General features: G+C 44.9%; 1 protein-coding gene across 4 annotated transcripts in view; it reads right to left on the reverse strand.

Annotated features, from left to right (window-relative positions):
- The window catches only part of LOC310854275 (histone deacetylase 4-like), a gene marked incomplete at its 5' end in the record, with an annotated part of 104,860 nt that overhangs the window by 17,545 nt on the left and 63,761 nt on the right, over positions 1-23,554 (reverse strand). For all 4 annotated transcript variants that reach the window (XM_083758873.1, XM_083758872.1, XM_083758871.1 and 1 more), the window contains 8 exons: positions 1,127-1,260; positions 2,621-2,825; positions 5,887-6,102; positions 12,025-12,260; positions 15,191-15,392; positions 16,424-16,558; positions 18,075-18,184; positions 20,041-20,169. In XM_083758873.1, coding sequence (XP_083614999.1) covers positions 1,127-1,260; positions 2,621-2,825; positions 5,887-6,102; positions 12,025-12,260; positions 15,191-15,392; positions 16,424-16,558; positions 18,075-18,184; positions 20,041-20,169 — 1,367 coding nt within the window. The remainder of the gene's footprint in view (positions 1-1,126; positions 1,261-2,620; positions 2,826-5,886; positions 6,103-12,024; positions 12,261-15,190; positions 15,393-16,423; positions 16,559-18,074; positions 18,185-20,040; positions 20,170-23,554) is intronic.

Raw genomic sequence — 23,554 nt, forward strand, 5'->3', positions numbered from 1 at the left:
CATACAAAGTTATCCACAGATCCGTGCAGTTAGAGGTAAAAACACTTTTGGGCCAGTTATAGCGCCACCTTGAGGCTGAGTTGAAATTGTTCATGTGGCATTTCGTCCTCGGCCTAGTGGGAATGTGGGTGCACAATTTCACGGAAATCACGCGATGTGTTCATGATTTGCAGCATTTTGTTTGAAACTGAGCACTCCTGTGAATTTTGGAAGCCAATCTTAACCAATCAGGATGGAGTCTGAGAAATCTGAAAGACCGGTTTGGTTGAATGGCTGTAGAGAGACTGTGTACCACTTTGCGTGATGTTTGGACACAATCTGTAGGTGTACTGTGCAAAAACTTGTTTTGCACAAAGCGGCCTCCTGGTGGCGCTATAACAGGCCGTTCTGGAAAGTTTGGGGCAGAGGTTCATGGTTGGCATCCAGGGAGTGTGTGTGCAAAATTTGGCATCGACCGGGTTAACGGTGGCCGAGATTAGCTGCTCACGGACGGACACACGGACGGACGGACACGCGGACGGAGTGCAAAACATACTCTCCCCCATGCCTTCGGCTGGTGGAGACAATAAATATATAAAAAATGTGTCCTATTGATTGTGAGCCAAGATTAAGTCGGTTATATAGAACGCCGAAGTCCTGACGTCACTCGCTCATCCCTTGTTTTATGGAAGTAATTTCTCTATGGAGAATAACATGGCCTCATGTCTCATATATTGTGGTCCAAAAATAAACACACTGTCTCTGCAAAATTGTCGGGGAGGTGTCTCTGAATCGTTTACGACCGTCAGTCGTCAGTCATATTTGATACAGTCTGTTTCTAGCAAAAATGTAACTAATTCGGCAGCAGTAACATTAGCATTTTCTCTCAGTCAGTTGATTCTACATATCCATATGAGTGAAACGGCCTTGATGATTTGTTTATGTTTCAAACACAGTTCTTATATGAGGCGATCTAAAATCCCCCTATGGGGATTACAATGCAAATAAAAAGCACTTGAACCAGTGGACTTAGCGCCCTCTACCGATATTGACGTCAGACTTCGGCGCTCTATTGGTTCTAAATATAGGTTAATTTCCCAGCCCTAGAGAGGACACACTTTCCCGGTGCGTCCAGCTCCCTCCCTACCTCACACTGCGCTCGGAGACCCGTCTCCTGCAGCCTGGACCAGATGCTTTGGATTCTCCCGGCGTGCTCTGGGTGGCTGTTGGTGTTCCCACACATGCACTGGTGTTTCTGCATCAGGGAGTCATACACCAGACCTGTGGAACAAACACATCAATACACATTATATTTTGTATGTCATTATTAGCCTCACGTATCACTGTGTGGATATTAACACTTTGACTCCTGAACATGAGTTACACAAGTCAATTGACTGTAGGACAGTTTCTCTCGCGTTCACGAGTTACCCAAGTTATGTTTGCATTGTTTACCTGGTTAAGCCCCCGAGAGAACGAGATTCATTTACCTTTGCAATCAATGCCATGCCCGGCCTCCTGAGATTAGTTTTAATCCCACAATCCGGAGCATTTTATGATAACGGACGGTCGCATCCACCTAAAAGCGGCCAAAATACGCTCTGTTGTTGTGATCGCCACTTTGGAATATTCTTTAACACTACGACAAGCGATTGCACCGTTTTAAAGTGGATTTTCATGACAAGCAACACGGCGGTCGGCGCAGTGGCTGTTCAAAGGTTATTGTAACCAACCAACTGTCTCTATTGGTTAGACCTACAACCAATCGGAGCAGCGCAGCCCGGCTCTTGCTGTTGGTTCCTCAACCACTGCGGTGCCGCGAAATCCGTCCCTACAATTGAGCATTGGCAGATCTGCCTGGGTGGGCCAATTTGTTTTTCAATGGCACGTTTGTTTGGCTACGCGCGAGGCTATGTCATTATAGTGGTCACAATGCATCGATGCATTGTGAGCTTGATGTATCTGTAGGGCAACTTCTCTCCATGAGCAGGCTGATGGCTTGCATGGTTGCCATGAGTGTGTGAATGAATGGGTGAATATGTTAATTTTTCATAATAAAGGCGCTAGAGTGCCACGCAGATGAGGCAGATTTTACTCTGAAAAGCCCCACCTTCCATTACCCCCCCCCCCCCCCCCCTAAAACCGGGAGGCATAATCGTATCCATCTTTTCCATGGCTCGTGCTACTCATACACTAGCAGATTATCAATCATTCTTTGTCAACATTCAAGTAGAACTACCAGAAGTACATCCCAGGTAAAAATAATGTCATTATATAAATGATATATATATATTAATATAAATTATGATTATAGTCCACTTCCTTGTTTTAGTACGGATGGCTTTCACATTGCAGCAATCCGTATCCGAGACTTGATTGATTGCAGCCCCGGTGACGGTTGGGCGATCCGCATCGTTCACACTACCACAACCTCTGCGATGAGTGCGCACCCGGGACCATTGTGTGAATCCCCATGTAAATCAACTGTAGATTTAGTTGACTAAAATCTTATGATATTTAGTCGACTAAAACACTAAAACATTCCAGGTGACCAAAATGTGACTAGAACTAAATGAAAACCATTCGAGAGACTTTAAGTAAAAACCAAAATCACAAAGTGCTTGTCAAAATCAACACTGACCCGTGGTGAATCGAGGCTTGGCGTTGCTGGGCGGGTCCGAGGAGGGCGGGACGCTGATCGGGAAGGAGGAGGCCGAGGCCGGAGATGATTGGGCCCTGGACAGGGGGCGGTGCCCCGGGAAGCTGATTGACAGGCCGGCGGCCTCCATGGACGCCTGGTAGTTCCTCAGCTGATGGATTCTCTGCTGTTCCAACAGCAGGGCCTGCTGCTCACGCACGTGCACACACGCACACACACACACACCCGCACACACACGCGCACACACACACGCACACACACACACACACACACACACACACACACACACACACACACACACACACACACACACACACACACGTTTGCCGATGAGTTCCCAGACTGAACCCGTTAACACCTGAGGCCGATTCTGCACAACGTCTTCTAAATCAGTGGTTCTCAAAGTGGGGTCCGGCTAAATGATAGTTTGGAACCAAATGGACCCGCTAACTCTGAGAGTGTACAAATGGGTTCCATTTGTACACTCTCAGAGTTGGGGTCTCGGAGATAGAAATGCCATTAAAAGGGGGTCCGTAGCCTAATGCATGCCAAACTGGGGGTCTTTGAAATTAAACGGGTTGACAATCACTGCTAGAGTCGTACAAATCTTACATTTTAGGGGTCCCTGGCATATCCTTTCAAATGGGGTTCCGCAGGCTAATTAGCGTCAATTTAGTAGTGTAGTGCGTAGTGCGTACTGTATGTATATGTACTGTGTATACAGTATGTATGTATATTATGTACTGTGTAGTACATACGCACATGCAATGCAAGATAGATGGACTGTTTTAAAACTGCGACTACAAGTTATGACCAGAAGGAGGCATACCTAAACAAATGATGCGGTGTTGATATTAATTGTCATGATCAAAGCTTTCAGCTCTTAGACAGGACAGTGCCGAGAGACAACGAGACGAGACATGACCAAGCCCAATCAAAGTCCTCGCGCCTCACAAACTCATTCAGATCATTGCCACTTAATTTGCACCCACTAACATGGACACTGGACAGCCCTCAAGACAAGAAGAATCAATAGTACATAACAAAAGAGACATCTTAACCATTATTTTTTTGTTCCTGTTGTCTTATGGAAACCTCACGTTATCCGTTAAGTTAAGATCATTCTCTTTTGCCCCTCACGTCTGTTGTTACTGTACAAAAGCATTATTACTGGAATAACACCTTGGCTGCTAATCCAGTCTGGCAGTGTGCCGCGGGTTCGACTCCCGATCCCGACGGCCTTTACTGCATGTCACCCCCAACGTCTCTCCCCCCATTTCCTGTCAGCCTACTGTCTGTCCCTCTATAAAAAATATAAAATAAAGGTGAAAGCCAAAAAAAACCCAACATTATTATAATTCAACCTGTTCTGTTGTATTGTTCTCCGTGTGTTTTCACTATAGATGTCCAACCTTTGAGTATTACCTGAATACCCATTTAGCCTTTCTGAAGCTCATGGGACTGCCCAGTTCATAGTGAGTTCATACACCCACACACTTTCTGATATGAACAATAAAGCTGTCGCGTGGTTAGCACTCACAATAGCAAAGTGACACTAATGTCACTTTAGACTCATGCCACTGGACGAAAGCACTTTGACATACTGTATAGGGTAGAAGGGTTTGTCCCTTCAGCCATTGCTGCACTAAAAAGTGCCTCGCTGATGATGGTTCTGTGTATACTGGGGACTTAATCTATTGTTGTTTTGTGCCACCGTATGATTAAGTGTTTTTTCTGTTGGAACAGACTGTGAAGATGACTATCCTGAGGGGAAATAAAGACTATTATTATTATTATTATTACGCTCTGTGTTTTTGTTACCGTCAACATCTATTGCAGCAGTATAGTATAGCCTGCTGGCTGCATCGTGCCAAATACACAAGACGGATTTCTGACACAGGTCTATAAATCGGCAATCAATCAGTATAACACAGTCACAGCGGAGTGGTCTGTAAGTCTCTATAACTTCAGACATAATCATCAGTTGTTGTTTTTTTTACTTGAAACAGAGCAGAGAAAGACACAAAATACATGTAACCCAGGTCTCCGCTGGAATCGAACAAGGTAGAGCCCAGGATTACATTAGATCATTGACAAAAATGGGTTACAAAATCATGGGATAAAAATTTTGGGAAAAAAATAAGCTAACTCCTATGTTTAACAGACGGACGATTCTCGAGAGAAACGTCATACAGACAGATGTACAGTACGGACGAACAGACATACAGGAGATGTAGTTCCAGACTCTATATAGCATTCAGGAGGTGTAGTTCTAGACTCTATGGGGGAGAGCATAGTGACACGTTCGGTAGGATTTTGGTTTATTTGGGCGCCATCTTGCTGCCTACATGTAGGCTAGTAGGATGCTAGGCTACTTGGCTGCCAGTCTGTAGTTCGTAAATTGGCTTGTCAGTGACACTGGTGTGTATTCTGTCACTGCAGTACACCATCTTCCATCTCTCTACTATCTTTGACTTGTCCCAACTCTTCTACTCTATGGCTCTGGATCGACGGCGGTATTATTATCATTCGTCGTTAGAAAATGTTCAAGTGTTCTGATCTGATAGTCGCCTCCCCTCACGTCAAAACAGTTCTCAATGTTTACATCTTACTTGAGAGAAGACATGTGGACATATCCTTATGGAACCAGTATAAATAACCGCAGTAAATAAATTATCTGTCTGTATGCGATCTGACCATTATCATTTTTATTACACTGTCATCCTCGTTTGAGGACAGGTAGATCTAGCAGATCTAGAGCAGAGCATACATGTGTTTGGGAATGTTGCTGAAGGTTATGTTATTTTGTCAGCCGACACCCAAATCAAAGAAACCATAGTGTATGTAATTATTTGATATCTCCGTCCGACAGTCAATGCACTGCAAGACTACAATGGAAGCATAATTCTGACGGCCCGCGGTGGAATGGACAAGTTAGGGTATAAACTAACAGGGCAGACCCATTACTGTTGTGGATCAAGGTTATGTTATTTTGTCATCTGACACCCAAACCATACAGTGTTTTTTTAATTATTATAGATTATTATCTATAATGGTATATGTCTCTACAGTGAGGCGGGAAAATGTAGCCTCGCAGCCTACTACTATAGCCTACTGGTAGGCAGGAAAATGTCAACCAGAATAACCCGTTCTCAGTGAAACTCCTCCCTATGCACTGGCCCTATATAGCATTCAGGAGGTGTAGTTCCAGACTCTATATAGCATCCAGCAGATTGTGGAATAGTTACCTGTCTGAAGAGCATCTCCTGCTCGGCCTGCCGAAGCTGCAGGACCTCCTCTTGGATCTCCTGGATCTCCTGGAGCTCGTGGGGGTCGGGCGGCTCCTGCTTGACGGTGACGCCCGGTGGCAGCGCGTCCTGGTGCTCTCGGAGCTCCTCCTCCGTCTCCTCAGGGTGGCTCTGGTGCTGCCGGCCCCCCGGCTCGCTGCCGGGCTTGGACATCATCTGGAGGGAAAGGGGAGCAGAGAGAGAGAGAGAGAGAGTCACAGACAGTCTTGTCTACCTGACTCCCATAGAGTACGGTGCATTCCGTGAACGTCCGGCCCAGGGCTTTGGCACTAGAAAGGTACATTCAGACGGGCATCGATGAACGCAGACGTTGTCGCCTGGATCAGCGACAGGTCTGCTCATAAGTGTACTAAAATAAAGCTCAACAGAATCCAGGTCTGGTCAGTCGCGTGTGCACGGAACGAGCATGCGCTTTCACGGGGCCGCGCCCACGTGAATACGCTTGCGTTGTTTCCCCTCGACTTCTCTGTGCGTAAAGAAAAACAAATGCAGGTCTGATTGAAAATGTATTACTAGGCGCGTTAAGCGCTGCCCGTTTGAAAGGACCTATAGGCTCTCTATAGCCACCCGGAGCCGCCATTGGATGCCATGAAGTGAACAGAGTTTGGCCCATAAGGCCCTGTTTTATACTTGGTTGTGTAATGTGTGAGCATCTGCCGTGATCTACAAGCTCACGGCACGTCTTAACGCGATGCATTGTCAGCTTGTAAATCTGCGAGTTATTGGTGCGTGACACAGGGACGTAGTTAAGTATAAATCAGGCTTCAGGTTCCATTACTAAACTAGAACTGCACTCTGTCGAGTGCATACTTGCTTGTTGCACACTAGGCCATAAATGGCCAACTAGTGCGCAAGCAGAGCGCGCAAGTACTTTCGACCGCTGTAAACTGTCAAATCTCAGTATATCTGTGAAGGAACGTTTGAAATGTATAATTATTAGGTGTAACTATTTGCTACCTACCTACTTTATGCATATAAACACCTAGTATTATTAAGTATGGTTCAAGTTTCTATCTATATAAGAAATACAGTTTTATCGATGTAGATATATTCTAGATCCCTTTTTAGTTTTTCAAAGAAAAATAAATCATTGATATGTGATGAAAAAAAAGGTACCGGTATACAGTGTTGTGACTAACGCCCTTACATGCGTTACGTTACATAACGTAATTACTATTTGCAGTAACTTGTAACCTAACGCTTTACATTTCCCCATTCCATAACGGCCTTATAGTTATTGTGCGAGCGTTACCCGCGTTATGGCGTTATGTCAACTTATGTGATCAGTGAAAAGTCTCGCAGTTCCGTGCGTCTATCATACATCATGCGTCTCTGTGCTGCTGACTGCAGTGCAGAGAGAGAGAGCACTCTCTGTGTTGACAGTTTCGTTTGTGCTGCCTCTCATACTAGCCTGAGTCAGCCACATGGCTTACACCCTAACTTGATAAAAGCACGTCGCAGAAGAGGTCATTGATTGGCTAACGTAGGGACAGATTTCAGGGTAAGCCAATCAGAGACAGTCTACAGGGTGGGCGGGCTTACTGCGTTTTGTAAACAGTAACAGATTTATTCACAGACACACGAACCCTTGTAACACATACATAGATACTATACACAGACAGAAATCGCTGGTAGAACGAAAATCATAATACAGTACCACACGCTAAAATGGCAAATGCGGATCATGACAGCGAGATCGGTTGCTTTGGGAGTTGGAAATTTAAACACTATTTTGAGTACTTGCGACCCAAGGACGACAAAAACATTGAGGTGAAATGTAAATTGTGTGGCGGACATAAAACATTGTCCTCCAATTGTTTTGAAGGCAAGTTGAGGCTATACAATAAAGATGCCTGTCAAAATTCCTGAACATGTTTTATTGTTCCACTACATTTCATAATGTTAGGAGGGAGTTGTGTTTTCTCTTACTGTGCGAAAAGTAAAGTAAAGTAAAGTAAAGTAGTTACTTTCATAATTTACAGGTAAAGTAAAGTAACAAATTACTTTTTTAGATAAGTAACGATAACTATAATTCCTTACTTTTTAAAAGTAACTTCCCCAACACTGCCGGTATATAAACTGAATTAAAATATATTATACAGTATAATTATTTTATTATTTATTGTAAATTGTCAATTGTTTTAAATGTATTTCATATTGGACTATAGTGATATTAATACTAAATCATGATCAGAGTAATATGTGTCTCTAACTTCAATTTCTGTAATAATACTTTCACATTTGTTAAAATATACATACTAAAATACTGTGGTTACTTTGCGCCAAAAACGTGCCAGCCAACCCGCCATTTGATGCGTATGCAAATAAAACAGCAGATTGGTGCCTGATTTGCTGGGACCAGATTACATAAATGACCATATTTCTTACGTCATCATTGAGAGCTAGTCATACATATACACACCACGTACTCTGGTCCCAGCAGATCAGGCACAATTTTCTATTTCATTTTACTGATTATGTATATAGTATACATATGACTAACTCTAAATGATGATGTAAGACATACGTATACATATATACATATACTATATAGAGTATGTAGTTGTAAGTTGATTAGCGGTATACTGTGGTTACTTTGCGCCAAAAACCGTGACAGCCAACCCGCCATTTGATGCGTATGCAAATAAAACAGCAGATTTGTGCCTGGTTTGCTGGGACCAGATTACACAAATGACCATATTTCTTACGTCATCATTGAGAGATAGTCATACATATACACACCACGTACTCTGGTCCCAGCAGATCAGGCACGATTTGCTATTTTATTTTACTGATTATGTATATAGTATACGTATGACTAGCTCTAAATGATGACGTAAGAAATATGGTCATTTATGTAATCTGGTCCCAGTGCATACACATCAAATGGCGGGTTGGCTGTCACGGTGAATGAAGACCGGGCGAAATTATTACTTGCGCGCTCTGCTTGCGCAAGTAAAGAGGAAGGGGGGAGCTAGAGATAGACGGGACAAGCCAGAGTAAAACAGAGACCTTTGCCATAAGTCTCGAGAGCACGACAGGGTGTGCTTTGCGTATGTGTTGTATGTCTGTGTGTGTGTGTGTGTGTGTCTGTGTGTGTGTGTGTGTGTGTTTGTTCCCCAGAGCTGTTGGCCACCAGGCCCCATGGCACAGTGCCAGGGGGCACCATTGACGTCAGAACATTCACTGGCTCCCTCATCAAACCACCCCCCCCCCCCCCCCCCCCGGCGACCAGCCCACCCCCACGTTTTTATCTCCCTCTCAAAACAAGCTGCTCTTTACCCCAAGTAAAGTGCCAACGTCCCTCGCTCGCGACGAGAACCTAAACCAGCCCCTGCACCCCTCCATCTCCCCTTCCCCAGGGACCCTGCGGTTGTTGCACGCACATTTGTGGCCCACGCGAACGCACGTGAAGACTTGTGCATAGCTGTCAGTGCTCTGACCACAAGCTACTGTTGAGTGTTGTTGACTTGTTGTTGGTCATGGACTGGATTTGAAGCCACAGCCTGGTGCTACAGTATGCGTTGCACAAGGCACACGCATTACCTCCCATGGCCACAAGGGTGCCACACACTGTCTGTCATATACAGCTACACTACTGTATGTGAGTGACATGGTTAGTCATAATACACAACAATAAAAATGAGTAGAAGAATGTGGTTCAGATGAACACACAGTGGAAACAAAGAATGTAATATCAACACAATGCTGTAAAATACAGATAAAGAATACAATAAAACATGATCAAACTGATATGACGATGAAGGTTATTGTCCGCCTTTGTCTACGTGTTTTGTTTTGATACACTTTACATTTGACTTTGTGTATGGCAGAAATAGCCGATTTGCTCGTCCACATAATTATGACGTACATTTTCCGTTCATTGTCAATGGGAATTTAATGTTTGTGTAAGACGAAAATCTACACTAATAGCTGAATATAGGAGGGGCTAGCACCCCTAAAACATGTGAGTACTTTGTCCACCACTGCGTGAGTATAAATCAGGCTTTAGTGACAGGCGGGTGACGGGGCACTGCTCGCTCCGCAGACACAGACGCAGCCTTGTCAACAACGTGAGAGACTCTGTCCTTGGAAAGGAACAGCAGCCGCTAATATACAGATGTACGTCGGCGTGAGAAGATGCCACTTGAAAGACTCCAGGACAGATGGAGGGAGGGAGAGCACTGAGCAGGGAGAGGGGGAGAGAGAGGGGGGGGAGAGGGGGAGAGAGAGAGAGGGGGGAGAGAAGGAGAGAGTGGGGAAAGAGAGAGAGAGAGAAAAGGGGGGAGAGGGCAGGAGAGAGAGAGGGGAGAGATTTGGACAGGAGAGCACCGAAAAGGAGAGGCGAAGAGCGAGAGAAGGGGGAGAGGCGAGACAAGATATACGAAGATATAGAACAGAGTGCGAGTGAGAGGAAGAGGAATATTGGAGAGGAGAGGAGAGGAGAGGAGAGGAGAGGAGAGGAGAGGAGAGGAGAGGAGAGGAGAGGAGAGCCCTGGTTTCATCCACCCACCTCCTCTGTGCTGTGTCGAGTACAGCTCTGGAATAGGAATAAGGCTGACTGGAGTATACAGCTGCTCACAGCTTCCTGAACGACCATATAAGGAGGCGGCTTCCGCTCCGTTGCCATGGCAGTGCAGAGCTACTGTACCACCAACCCGTGGCAACTGTGTCGGCCCCCCCAGTCACCGAGGGGGGGGCTGCGTGCACAAACACGTGTGCGCACGTACGCAGCCACACACTCACAAGGCTACCTCGCCACACACCCATACCTGCCTCCACACTCTGTGACACACGCACACCCACTCACAGACAGTGTGTGTGTGTGTGTGTGTGTATGCATGTATGTGTGCGGTATATTATAATTATAATTATGAGCACAAGAATGGAAGCGGACAACTGCACACGGACAATACTGAATGGACATGGCCCAATGAAGCTATGAAAACGCACGCACACACACACACACACACACACACACACACACACACACACACACACACACACACACACACACACACACACACACACACACACACACACACACACACACACACACACACACACACACACACCTTTGTATTACTATACTTACTAGACATCAACATTATAGGACAGCGATTTCATGAATGAAAACATAAAATTGTGGGCAATTTTCAGCCAAAAATAGCCGATCTACAAGCTCATCAGCCATTATCAGCTTTAGGGTTACAGTAGTTTGCCCATGATTGAGTGCACGACACCGGCACCCAAACAGGTATATACTGTATCAGGCATAAGTCCGCCGCTAAAGCCAACTCTCCACCAAACAGGCGACTACAGATTACTACAGAGCGTCAGTCCAATGAAGTCGGGAGGTGTGATTTTCTTTTTTAGCACGCCTAGATTGTACGCCTAGAATACCCCAAAATCCGTACATATGACACTGAAATCCTCCCCAGACAATGACCAGAATCTTTTCCCAATTGTAAGTTTAACTCCCCAAATATATTTAACCACAAAACCACCATTTATCTTGTGAGGACCGAATTCTGTTGAATTGAAAATGGTGGCCCTGTTGTAAACAAGTGTAATGCTTTATCATGGTGTCATACATAGTAACAGTTTTTGTATCTTGAATTGTGCTTTCATTTGAAATATACCCATTCTGCTGCATACTGTTAATCAATCAATCAATCAATCAATCAATCAATCAAAATCGGGAACATTTTCCTCGCAATGTCTCAATTTCTCAACTTCTACTATAGATGTGGGGACATTTGACTATCACAAGTTTAGAGGGTATGCACATGAATGAAGCCAGTGGCAAATTGAGTGGAAAAGTCACTTTAACATAGTTGAACAGTGTTTAATGGTAATCAGATAGGGCTTTTCTGTCTGGATGTATGGACCAGTATGTCAAGGCCAGAAAGTAGTTTTTTGCCTCTCAGTAAGCGTACCCGCTTTTTGTATTGACCTGTGGTTCCTTTTGAACTGTACCCATTCTACATACTGTGAATACAAATTTCAATCAATCAATCAATCAATCAATCAATCACACCCACACACCACCACCCACCACCACCAACGCTGTCTGACCTTGTTGAGGTGGAGCTGCTGCTGCTGGAACTGCTGCTTGTGTTTCTCCAGGAACTGCTGGTGCTGCTGCTGCACCACCAGCTGCTGCAGCGCCAGGGCCTGGGCGTGGGCGTGGGCCTGGGGCGTCCCGCTGCCCTGGGGCAGGGGCGCCGACTGGGTGCGCCCCAAGGGACGGTGCTGCCGCTGGAGCTTGGCCATGGAGGCGGCCGCCGCAGGCACAGACAGGCCGCTCACACCTGAGGGGAGAGAGAGAGAGAGGTGGAGACAGACAGACAGACAGACAGACAGAGGAAGGGGGGGCGAGAGGTAGAAGGTGAAGATCATTGGGTTTTTGGAGGAAGTGCAATATTCAGGTGTTCAGTTGTTGGAGCCATCTTAAACCCATAAAAAGAACCACTCAAAACATTCAAAACCACGCAACGATGTTAGGAGCATCGTAAAATGAAGGATGTTCAAGCAAGATTCAAGCATGTTCTCCAAGATACAGGGATTTTCACAAACCTTATGTTGCGTTCACACGGGGGCAGACGCAAAGACGCATTCTAGCATTCATTGTCAAAGGAAGCCAGCGACGCGAAGCTACGAATCAAATCCGACGCGTTGTAGCTGCTGCTAAAGCTACAACAGCTACACATACACTGTGTAGCTTCGCATTTTTGTATCTTTTGCATCTGCCCATGTGAACACAATATTACAGTTTCATCAACAGTAAACCTGCCCTGCCATGTCACCAGCAGAGAACAACTCGCATGAGCGAGCGCCCTACACTTCTTCATGCACAAACTTCTGCAGTTTGACGAGGATAAGAATAAAATGGTAGTCTTCTATCCTTCAGAGTGTCCTTATATATTTAACTTTTTGGCTTAGTAGCCCTTACTATCACTATCTTAGTTGACATGGGGGTCCTCCGGATTATGACATGCCTGGAATAGGGACTCTACACACTCACTCATGCTATTATTATTAGTGGATTCTTTTTTATGCCCATGTTCTTTGCCTGTGTGTATGTGTGGTGTTCTGTGATGGTATGTGTTGCGTGTATGAATACCTCGCAACTCCTCGTACTGTGTCTGTTGTGTCCCTGTGTGTGCTGTGGTAGCTTGCATCGCCTAAATAATCTAAGCAGATCATTCTAATTGTTTTTAATTCATGAACATTTTAGCTTTTTTGGGGAACGTTTTTTTTTTTTTTTTTTACGTTTTGAAATAATAATAAAAACAAAATAAAGGGACCCATAAAATGTGTCCGCGACCCACAAATGGGTCCCGACCCAGTGTTCTAATCTTTCTAGAGATAAGTGTTTACCTTTTTTCTTTTATTTCCCGTTTTTTTTTAAATCTGAGAATTTGGATGAAACCATCCACCAGTGCACGATGGTGTGTCCGCTTGCGCTGCACCTGCGTGTGCGTCATCGGCCCATTCAGACCGGTGCCATCTCAAAATAGCATACTGTCAGCAAGCTAATGGGAACGGCCGCACACAGCCTCCTTCTGCTCACATGCTCCTTTGTACGATGATGGCCAGTGGTGGAGAAAGCACTCAAATGTTTCACTTAAGTAAAAGTACATCAATACTGCAATTTAGACATACTCCGTCACAAGTATTCGGAGTTACAGAATTCAACATGCACTTGAGTAAAAGTACAAAAGCATTGGCATAAAAATGCACTTAAAGTACCGAAAGTAAAAGTACTCATTGTGAACAATGTCTCATTTCACGTTTTCAAATGTATAACAGATCTACAAGCTCACAATGCGTCACACCGCGACGCATTGTGAGCTTAGCTTGTAGATCGGTTATTTATTTTCAAATGGCCGAAATGTATACAGGGCTGAAATGGTTACTGTATGTTTTGTAATAATAATCAGAATCTACAAAGTAACTAAAGTTTTCAAATAAATGTAGTGGAGTAGAAGTATAACATTTGCCCCCGAGATGTAGTAGAAGTAAAAGTGGAAATCGGAAATACTCGAGTAAAGTACAAATACCTCAAAATTGTACTTAAGTACAGGCTACTCAGTTACTTTACACCACTGACGATGACAAACCAAAGAGCCTCATTAGTGCCAGCAAATGAATGGACGTCTGTGCACGGTAAGGCCTGCACACAGTGCTGTGACGTGAACACATCCGCACGTTTGCGTGTGTGGTATTTGTTCATGAGAAAAGTAAAAAAAAAAAAAAAAAAATCATCTGCGAATCTTGGTGTGAGATCCGGTTGGACAAGCACAGTGTTTGCACTTCATTTCAGGAGTCAAAATGAATGCAAACATTAAATCTCCTCGTTGCTCTGCGTACACTATTATGCACTATTAAACTAAAATGCTATAAAGTGCCTGCGGGCAGCCGAGGCCACGTACAGCCTCAGCATGAAGAGCCCTCTCTGGGCCTGAGGTACTCTCATACACCCTCCACTGGAGGGTGTCTGGATCCGCACATCCATGATCCATGTTCTGTACCACCAGGGGAGAGCAGGGGCAGTGGGCCCTCAAAATAGTACCAGTAACCATAGTAGTATTACCGTACTACTAGTAACGGTACTAGTAGTACAACAGTAACAGTATAGTAAAAGTAACAGTATAGGCCTTTTGTTCTCCAGCTGAAAACCCTTCTGCCGTTTCCTGCAATAGCGTAAAATATATGGCACTCCAAAAAAAAAAAAAAAACGAAAATAAGCAGGTTAATAGTTTGGCTATTTTGAAAGTAATCCCGGCGCTGATTGTGTTAATGGTTAATGATGGTTGTATAATTGTGCCGAGCAGGGAGAAACCTGTCACTAGGGGGCGACCCACTTGGGAAACACAGTGCTCTAACCTGTCACTAGGGGGCGACACACTTGGGAAACACAGTGCTCTAACCTGTCACTAGGGGGCGACCCACTTGGGAAACACAGTGCTCTAACCTGTCACTAGGGGGCGACACACTTGGGAAACACAGTGCTCTAACCTGTCACTAGGGGGCGACCCACTTGGGAAACACAGTGCTCTAACCTGTCACTAGGGGGCGACCCACTTGGGAAACACAGTGCTCTAACCTGTCACTAGGGGGCGACCCACTTGGGAAACACAGTGCTCTAACCTGTCACTAGGGGGCGACCCACTTGGGAAACACAGTGCTCTAACCTGTCACTAGGGGGCGACCCACTTGGGAAACACAGTGCTCTAACCTGTCACTAGAGGGCTCTGTGCAGGACTCTGCTCCATCAGCACCATGTGTTGCAGCAGGGGACTGTGGGCCCCGTGGGCCCCCGTGCCACCGGGGGGGCCCCCAGCCTCCGACAGGTACGGGGTGAGGTGGGCTCCCGACAGGAACGGGGGGCTCAGGGACAGAGCCGGCTGCATCCCGCTCTCCGCTTGGGCCGACGTCACCTGGGGGGAGGGGGCGAGAGGGTCGAGGAGCAGTTTAGATTGATTCATTGATTGAATACTTCATTAGCAGTTTGCAGAAAAGAAAATACAGATACAAGATCCAAGTCAAACAGTTCAAGTCCAAGTCAAAGTCCAAGTCTCAAGTCCAGATCTTTGTGACCGTTTGATTTACCGTTTAGTTTCGTTTATTTCGATCATCATCAAAAGTATGACAAATCATTACATTTGACATTACATCCAACATTTATTTTTTGGTTGATCGAAAAGCATAGGCTGAAGCTCAAAGCTTATTAATGCATATCCCTAACCCTAGAACACTAAAACCGGGTGATTTATAACCGGACAATTATATTTTTGTAATTTTCCTAATGTTGCTGATGTCTGAGGTTGGTTGGTCTTTCAGTAGGCCTACCTTCCTGGTACTGTGATATCATACAGGTAGGCTTGTTTTCCTGACCACATCCCTGTTTTTTTCTACAGGCAGGTGTTCGGTGAATTTCACCCGTGTTTAATGATATAGACTAGAGTGATAGAGAAAAATCCCAAATTTATATGTACGTATGTCAGGGTAAAAATAGTGGTCTCTTATTGGCTCCTCGATGTTGTAAGATGATAAGAGCGCCTCTCACTTCACACCGGTGTGATAGTTACATTCAAGACTACTTACATTGTTTGTTATACTCATAAGTACACATGGAGCAGCAGTGTGTGACTGTGAATGGGTGAATGAATGCAAGGCAAGGCACATTGTACACATTGTATACCGAAGCTACAGTATACAATATATATAACAAATGTTACAAGGTGCTGTACAATAAATAAAATGAAATAAACTGTAAGTACAGATTCGAGAGAATGTCTCAAGGTCTCCAGAATCTGCATTCTATGACCGTTTGGCAGTGCCATGGCAGTTACCAAGGTGACTGAAAACAAACATCGTTTATGATAGATTTAAAACAGACAAAGAGACAGCCAGCCTGCCAGTCAACCAGTCAGCCAGCCAGCCAGCCAGCCAGCCAGTCAGTCCTTACATTGGAGGCAGCAGTGGAAGTGGCGGTGGCAGGCAGCCCCAGGGTGATATTGGGGAGGGACGGCGAGGTGTAGAGGGACAGCTGGCTGATGGAGCCTCGCTCGGCACCGCTGCACAGCCGCTGGGCCAACGACGCCTGCACGGCAGAGCACATGAATGATTTATTGACATCCGTTCCATCAGAAACATCCAGCCGAGAGAGATAAACAACACAGAGGCAGATGTCCATGAGACATGTCCCTGCTACAGTTGGGTATTGTTGTTCCCCCTCCTAAGACACTGACTGTAATAACATGCAACCATAAGGATATGGTGATGTTATTATAGTCCGTGTCTCAGGGGGAAAAGTGTGAAAGGGTGAGTTTAATTCCAATAAAATAACACAGAATTCATGTAAAAATGATATTCATAATCTTTGGGAATCATTACAAGAATGATGCATGATGAAAGTGGAAATTAAAACTGTGGCGATCGGGTGGTGAGTGGTGACAGCAGTGACAATGCAGAAATGTTTAAATGAAATCAATCATGGGTATGCTTATACCTAAATTGACAGTCTCATTTCTCACCAAAAGCCCTTGCGTAATTAAGTATTACTGTCATAATGGTAATCTCACACTTCATATCGCACACACCATACCTGTAACTTTCATTAGCCCTCTTATTATATCGAGAATACAAATAAAGATATATATATATATTTTTTTTAATTCTTCCAAGGGCCACAAGGGGGCGCTCCGCGGGCCAAATACCACTGCTGTAGGGGATTATTCTTTTAAAGTAACCTTCCCAACCCTGCTAAAAACTATTTAAGAAGAAAGGGGGTGACGAGCAAAATTTGCACAATATTTTTTTTAACCACCATTTCCATAGCTGATTTACAAGCTCACAGATCTTGTAGAGCTGCAATTCCTAATAAATCTTGAATAATTTAGAATGTCCCTTCTGTGTCCCTTTATTTTCCCACCCATCATCCTTTTGGTGAAGACCTCGGCAGCCTGTGGACACGATGGCACAGGATGCTAAATAAAGAAACTAGAAGCTAAGCTACGACCCGCAGCCATGCACCCACACACATCAGTACAGGTCCTCTGACAGCAACCCATGCTCTGTGTGTGTGTGTGTGTGTGTGTGTGTGTGTGTGTGTGTGTGTGTGTGTGTGTGTGTGTGTGTGTGTGTGTGTGTGTGTGTGTGTGTGTGTGTGTGTGCGCGCGTGCGTGCGTGTGTGTGTGTGTGTGTGTGTGTGTGTGTGTCAGTGTTGATTTTGTCAACTAAAACTATGACAAAAAATGTTACGACTACCTTATTGCACTGACGAAAACTAAATTAAAACTAAGCTATGATGACTAAAACTATGACTAAATGTTAGGAAGGTACTAGTGGACAAGAGATCCAGTATAAGTCATTTTACACTTGGTTGCATGCTGAAAATAGTGTAAATTCAGTCATTACGACGGCATCAAGGCCCGCCAAAATACATTTTAGTGGACTAAATAAACTGTAGATTTAGTCGACTAAAATCTTATGATATTTAGTTTGTCTAACATTAGACTGACACTAAAACATTCCAGGTGACTAAAACTAAATTAAAACTATTCAAGAGACTATGACTAAAATCTAAATCAACACTGGTGTGTGTGCGTGTGTGTTACCTCTGTGCAGTTGGAGACCGCCACTGTGATTCCGTTCTCATTGGGGATGTTGTTAGAGCTGTTGTTGGGGGAACTGGGGCCTGAGCCGGGGGCACTGTTACACGCAGAATCTGTCACACACACACACACACACACACACACACACACACACACACACACACACACACACACACACACACACACACACACTTAGGGCTGCAACATTCAATTATCTTCTTAGCGATTATTCTTTGTAGTTGTATTGTAAAGTTGTATTGCAACTTTTTGGATTAATTTTAAAATTGAGATGCGTGTTTTTTATGTAAATATTAATATTATGAATCAATGCAAAATTAACACTTTCAGAGCTCCCTGGTGTTTATTTGAAATTACTGCAGGCAGCCAGGGCATAATGTGTATATTGGCGCCAAGCATTTCCGCCCACACAGCCCAATACAACAACAGGAAGAGCAAAACGTTTTTTCGAGCAGCAGTCTCACCACAAGCAGTAATATGGCTGGCGCGATGCGATCGGAAATCACTATTCACATCTGAACGTCGGGCGGTTTGGACTAAAACAACAACTCAGGGGAAAACAAGCAGCAAAGAAACAACAATGAGTGGATCCTTATGGGAGGTGCACGCATTGCTCCTCAAATCCACAAACCTTACAACCCGCCATCTGACGGGTTCGGCGACCACCGGGGTTAAAAAAAGCGTTTTGACGTCCATCGTGTTAAAGACAAAAAAAACATACAAATACAAAGACAAACATAAAATCATAAATTAATATACAGGCTTACACGCCAATGGTTCCACAGTTTATAAACAAACCTGCCTGAACTCAATAAAGTCAGAATTAACTAAGATAATGCTGTTGGCAGAATCAGCCTACACAAACCTTTGTACAGGTTCCTCAGCACAGTGGAGCAGGTGGGTACACCGGTACTGACAAACAATTTGCTTGAACTGCTGTACCGTGGGACTTTAAGCAACAGTCTCAACTTGAAGCCAACATTGAGTTTCTGCATACTGCTCTTTTTGTAGCGTCGCCACAAGTGGGCAGTATACACTGGTGTGCAAATAATATTTAAATAGTGTGAACTTCACAGTGGCTGAACACCTACTAAACTCACGAACAATCATGTTTGCTTGTGCATATAACATTCTACGTTGCCTGTAGAAGTGTAGATGTTCCTATCATCAGCCATATTGAGAGCAGATCCTCATTAACTACTGAAGGCCAGTATTACTATGATTCACTGTTATATCCCTGATAATCATGGTTTAAAAATGAGCAGAGACACCAACACCAACACACTCACACACTTACAAATCGTATTATGGACACGCACAAACATCTAAACAAATAAAAAAATGACAGGGTATATCAACAACACACGCACACGCACACATGCGCGCACACACACACACACACACACACACACACACACACACACACACTCTAACTCAGAAAGTAGTGTACCAGTAAGACGTATGAGGTCGCGTGCACACGGCCTGGGTGACACTATTAACTTTGGGGCAGGCACGTCTAGAATTTAAATGGACAGGTATCAGTCAAAAAGGAGACATTGAAGAGGAAGGATGGATGGGGAAGGATCAACATGTCAGAACAGTTCAGCTCCATATATTATGGAGATCTAAGGGTTTGAGGTTTGAGGTCAGATAAAGAGTTGCTGGCCATTACTGATGACATCCCTGATGATGTCATGTGATGTCACGTGCTCCATCCCTGATGATGTCACGTGCGCCGTCCCTGATGTCACGTGATGTCACGTGCTCTCTCACCACGACCAACCGACCAACCAACCAACGCACACACCGACGGGAAATGCACAATTCCATAGTTAACTGCAACCTTCGGTCGCAATTCAATTGTGACTTTTGTGCTATCATTATGCTCAATGTACATCAGGGGCATGCGTGCGTGCGTGTGCGTGTGTGTGTGTGTGTGGGGGGGGCATACCTGCCATGTCTAGCGAGCGCTTCTTGGCGGTGGTGATGGGACTGTCTCGCCGTCGCAGCAGGGGGCTGCTCCTCCTCTCGCTGACCTTCTGCTTCAAGCGGGAGCGCAGCTTCAGGTTGGGCTCGGACGCTGAACCACCGCAGAAAAAACAGAAGAAAAGAGAGACAGACTCGATTGGTTGATTGATCGTTTGACTGGGCAGTAATTTTTCTTTTGTAAAAGAGACCCCCCCCCCCTTGGCTCTGTACAGAAGTGCCAAGGGGTATCACAAAGTGAAACGATAACGAGCGCTTCCATAATCTGAATCTGATATAGCTCATAACATGTCTACAGTGGATTTCTATTAAACAAAAACTTTACAGATTGAAAGAGGATAATTCAAGCTTTCCCTACAGCTGCAATGTTGGTGATTTTGACGTTGTTTAATATAATTAGAAAGGACTTTTCTGTTTGGATGAATGGGCTCTCTCTATGGGAAGTAGCACCTATGTAGGTATCACCTTGCTGGCAAGATGGCTGCGGTCTGAATATGGCCAATTGGCTTAGGCAGCGTTTCAGAGTATGGGGTCAGACTCCCATTGGTTTAGGCGGCATGGGGTCAGACTCCCATTGATGACAAGGTCGCTTATATTTCACAAGCTGTTATATGTCAGGTTTCACCTGACAATTGCACCTCTCCCGTTTCCGCTCATATTCGAGTGAATGAGTAGGGATGCTAGGGTTCATATTTTGTATATAATGCAATTGCGTTTCTAGTTTCATTGAGTTCCTGAACACAAACATCAGAGTTGTGTATAAAGGCTTCATGAAATGATACTACCAATGAGGTTATTCCCAGGGAAGACTAACTGCGTTGCCTAGGCAGCAGACAGTGTGGTTCTTAACAGTGTGACAGTGACGGCCTTCTAAAACAATGGGCTTTAGTCTCACAGGCCTATAGGTGACGCTTGTATAGCCTGGATCTATTGTACTGTATGTTTCACAGGGAAACTCACCGACATTCCATTTGTATGAAATATTCCCACACAAAACTAAAGAAAATAACTCGCTTGACCCAACTTTAGGTATTCTTCTGTAAAGTGCAACCCAATTAGTTTCATTTTAAGCGTGTTGTTTGTGGATATTTTTCCATCCCCGGACGGGAGTTAATTTTGGAATAAAAACTTGTCAATTAGTCCCAGACTGAATCCTGCTGTTCAGTTGCTTTCAGGACAGGCGGCCTTCCAATCAGAGGCCCCCCCCCCCCTCCCCCAACAAAAACAGAGGGTTTGAAATTAGCTCCAATTTCTGTGGCATATCTGTGTCCCTGATGGCTCTTTTGTGTCTGTTCGCTCGCAGAGCTGTGAAGAGAGGCAGGAGGGAAGGAATGCCATGTCACGTTGGCTCCTGCCATGGAGGCTATTGCTCTGTGTACTCTGCCGGGTTAATCAGGGGTCCTCCGCGGGCCCCCCCCCCCTCCCGTTAACCGATTAAGAGGCCCTTGTGTGTTACTTGTTACCAATTACGAAGTGATATTTCGGCTATTGACGGGGGAACAAAAGTGCTGGACTGAAGCGAAACAACACCCCCGTTTTGTTGTCTCACTCTTTGAAATCAACGTTTTGTTTTAATATTGCATAACCCTGCACTAAACAAAGCCAAACACAAATCCAATGGCAATTATTAATTATAACCTAATAGCCTGTTTACCACACCAGCACTAGGACGTTGGAACACCTGTTGTGCATCAATCAAATCAGTCATCCCCACACACCCAAGAGAGTGAGCCTCTATATCGTGACAGCATGTGCATCTGCTTTGGATTGTCGATATCTTGCAACTCGCTCCCTGAGTGCCACCAAAGAGGTGGTGGGTGGCACGTCTTGCGGTTCTTTAAAAAAAAAAATCTTTGTTTGTTTTCATTGTCTGCACAATTTAGTCCCCATGCCAATTTCCCCCATGTTTGTGTAATCCTTGTCAAGAGTGAACTCCTTCCGTTGGTCTTCATGGGGAGGGTGTAGACCAGTGGTTTTCAACCAGTCCTTGAGGGTGTTCCAGGTGGTCCCCAGCTAAATGGAGAGTTGGTGACCAAATTGACCCTTATAGATCTTTAACTCTTGAGAGTAAAATTTATTTCATTTTACACACTCAAGAGTTACACTATTGTTAAACACCTGCATTACTTCATTTACAAGACGTCGAGAGTGTAGAAGAATTGTTATATTGATCAACGATAAGAAAATATATTCTAAGTTTTGGGTCTGGAGGCAAGCTGATGTCATCAAATGGTGGTCCGTGGCTCAAACGCCGAATAAAAATGGGCCTTGACATGAAAAAGGTTGGTGTAGACGTTAAACACATCTCCTCCGACACACATGAAGTCGGCTGTCGCTTCTTTTCACCCGACAGTGAGGAGTTTCACCAGGAGGGTCTAACTAACACAAGCGGAGGAACAGACCATCCCACCCAGTTCTGCTCCCTGAACCCAACCTGTAGGTGGCGCTGTTGCAGCTACAGAGATCCCCCTCTCCCCCCGCCTGCCTGCGTCCTATCTGTGAACCAGAACATATGATAGGAGTGCCCGGAATCAAAGTCCAGTCTCCCCCAGTGGGCAGGGACTTTACCCCTGTGCCATCCCAATGGCTAATGCTCCGTTTAATTTGCCGGGCCAATCAACAGGGCCATCAACCGGGCCCCCCGTCCCGTTAACCAAGCCCTCGTGTGTTATTTGTTACTAATAATTGGGAGTGCTTCAGCCTTTCACATGAGAATAAAAGGATGGAACTAAAATAACCAGACTTCTCTCTTTTTTTCCTTCACTCTTTGATATACAGTACAGTATTTTTTTTTAATTGCACAACCAAGGGTAAAATTAAATGCACAAATTGAATGGTGATTATAGCCCATTTACTAAATGACAGGATACGACCAGTGGCTGGTGGCTACAGAGAAACAATATGCGGTGGTTATGAAAGGATCCCCTGTCACAGATAAAAGCATCATCAAAATGGCTTTGGCTTTAACACATACAACTACAGCTCAGTGGTCATGTGTTTCTCTGTGGGCGGCTGTGGCTCAGGATGCAGAGCAGGTCGTCCAATGATCCCTGGGTTGGTGGTTCGAATCCCGGCTCCTCCTGTCTACATGTTCAGGGCAAGACACTGAACCCATTGCCTCCCATTAGTCGGTCGGTGCTAGCTTGCCACCATCGGTGTGTGAATGTGGGAAGTGAGGACGCTGAAGTCGATTGTTCGCCGCTTCACCTCCCAATGTATGAATGAATGAACCATTGTAAAGCGATTTGAGCACATGGAAAAGCGCGATCATCGTCATTAGGGTCGTCGGGGTTCAATCCCCGGCGAGGTCATACCAAAAACGGTAAAAATGCCTCCCTGCTTGGCACTCAGCATCAAGGGTTGGATTGAGGGGTTAGAAATAGATCAACTACTAATGATTCCCAAGTGCGGCACGGCTGCGGATCATTGCTCCAAGAGATGGGTCAAATTGGGAGAACAAATTTCTCATAGAGCAATGT

Source organism: Protomyctophum parallelum, assembly GCF_964188405.1.
Source record: "Protomyctophum parallelum genome assembly, chromosome: 23".
NCBI classification, from domain to species: domain Eukaryota; kingdom Metazoa; phylum Chordata; class Actinopteri; order Myctophiformes; family Myctophidae; genus Protomyctophum; species Protomyctophum parallelum.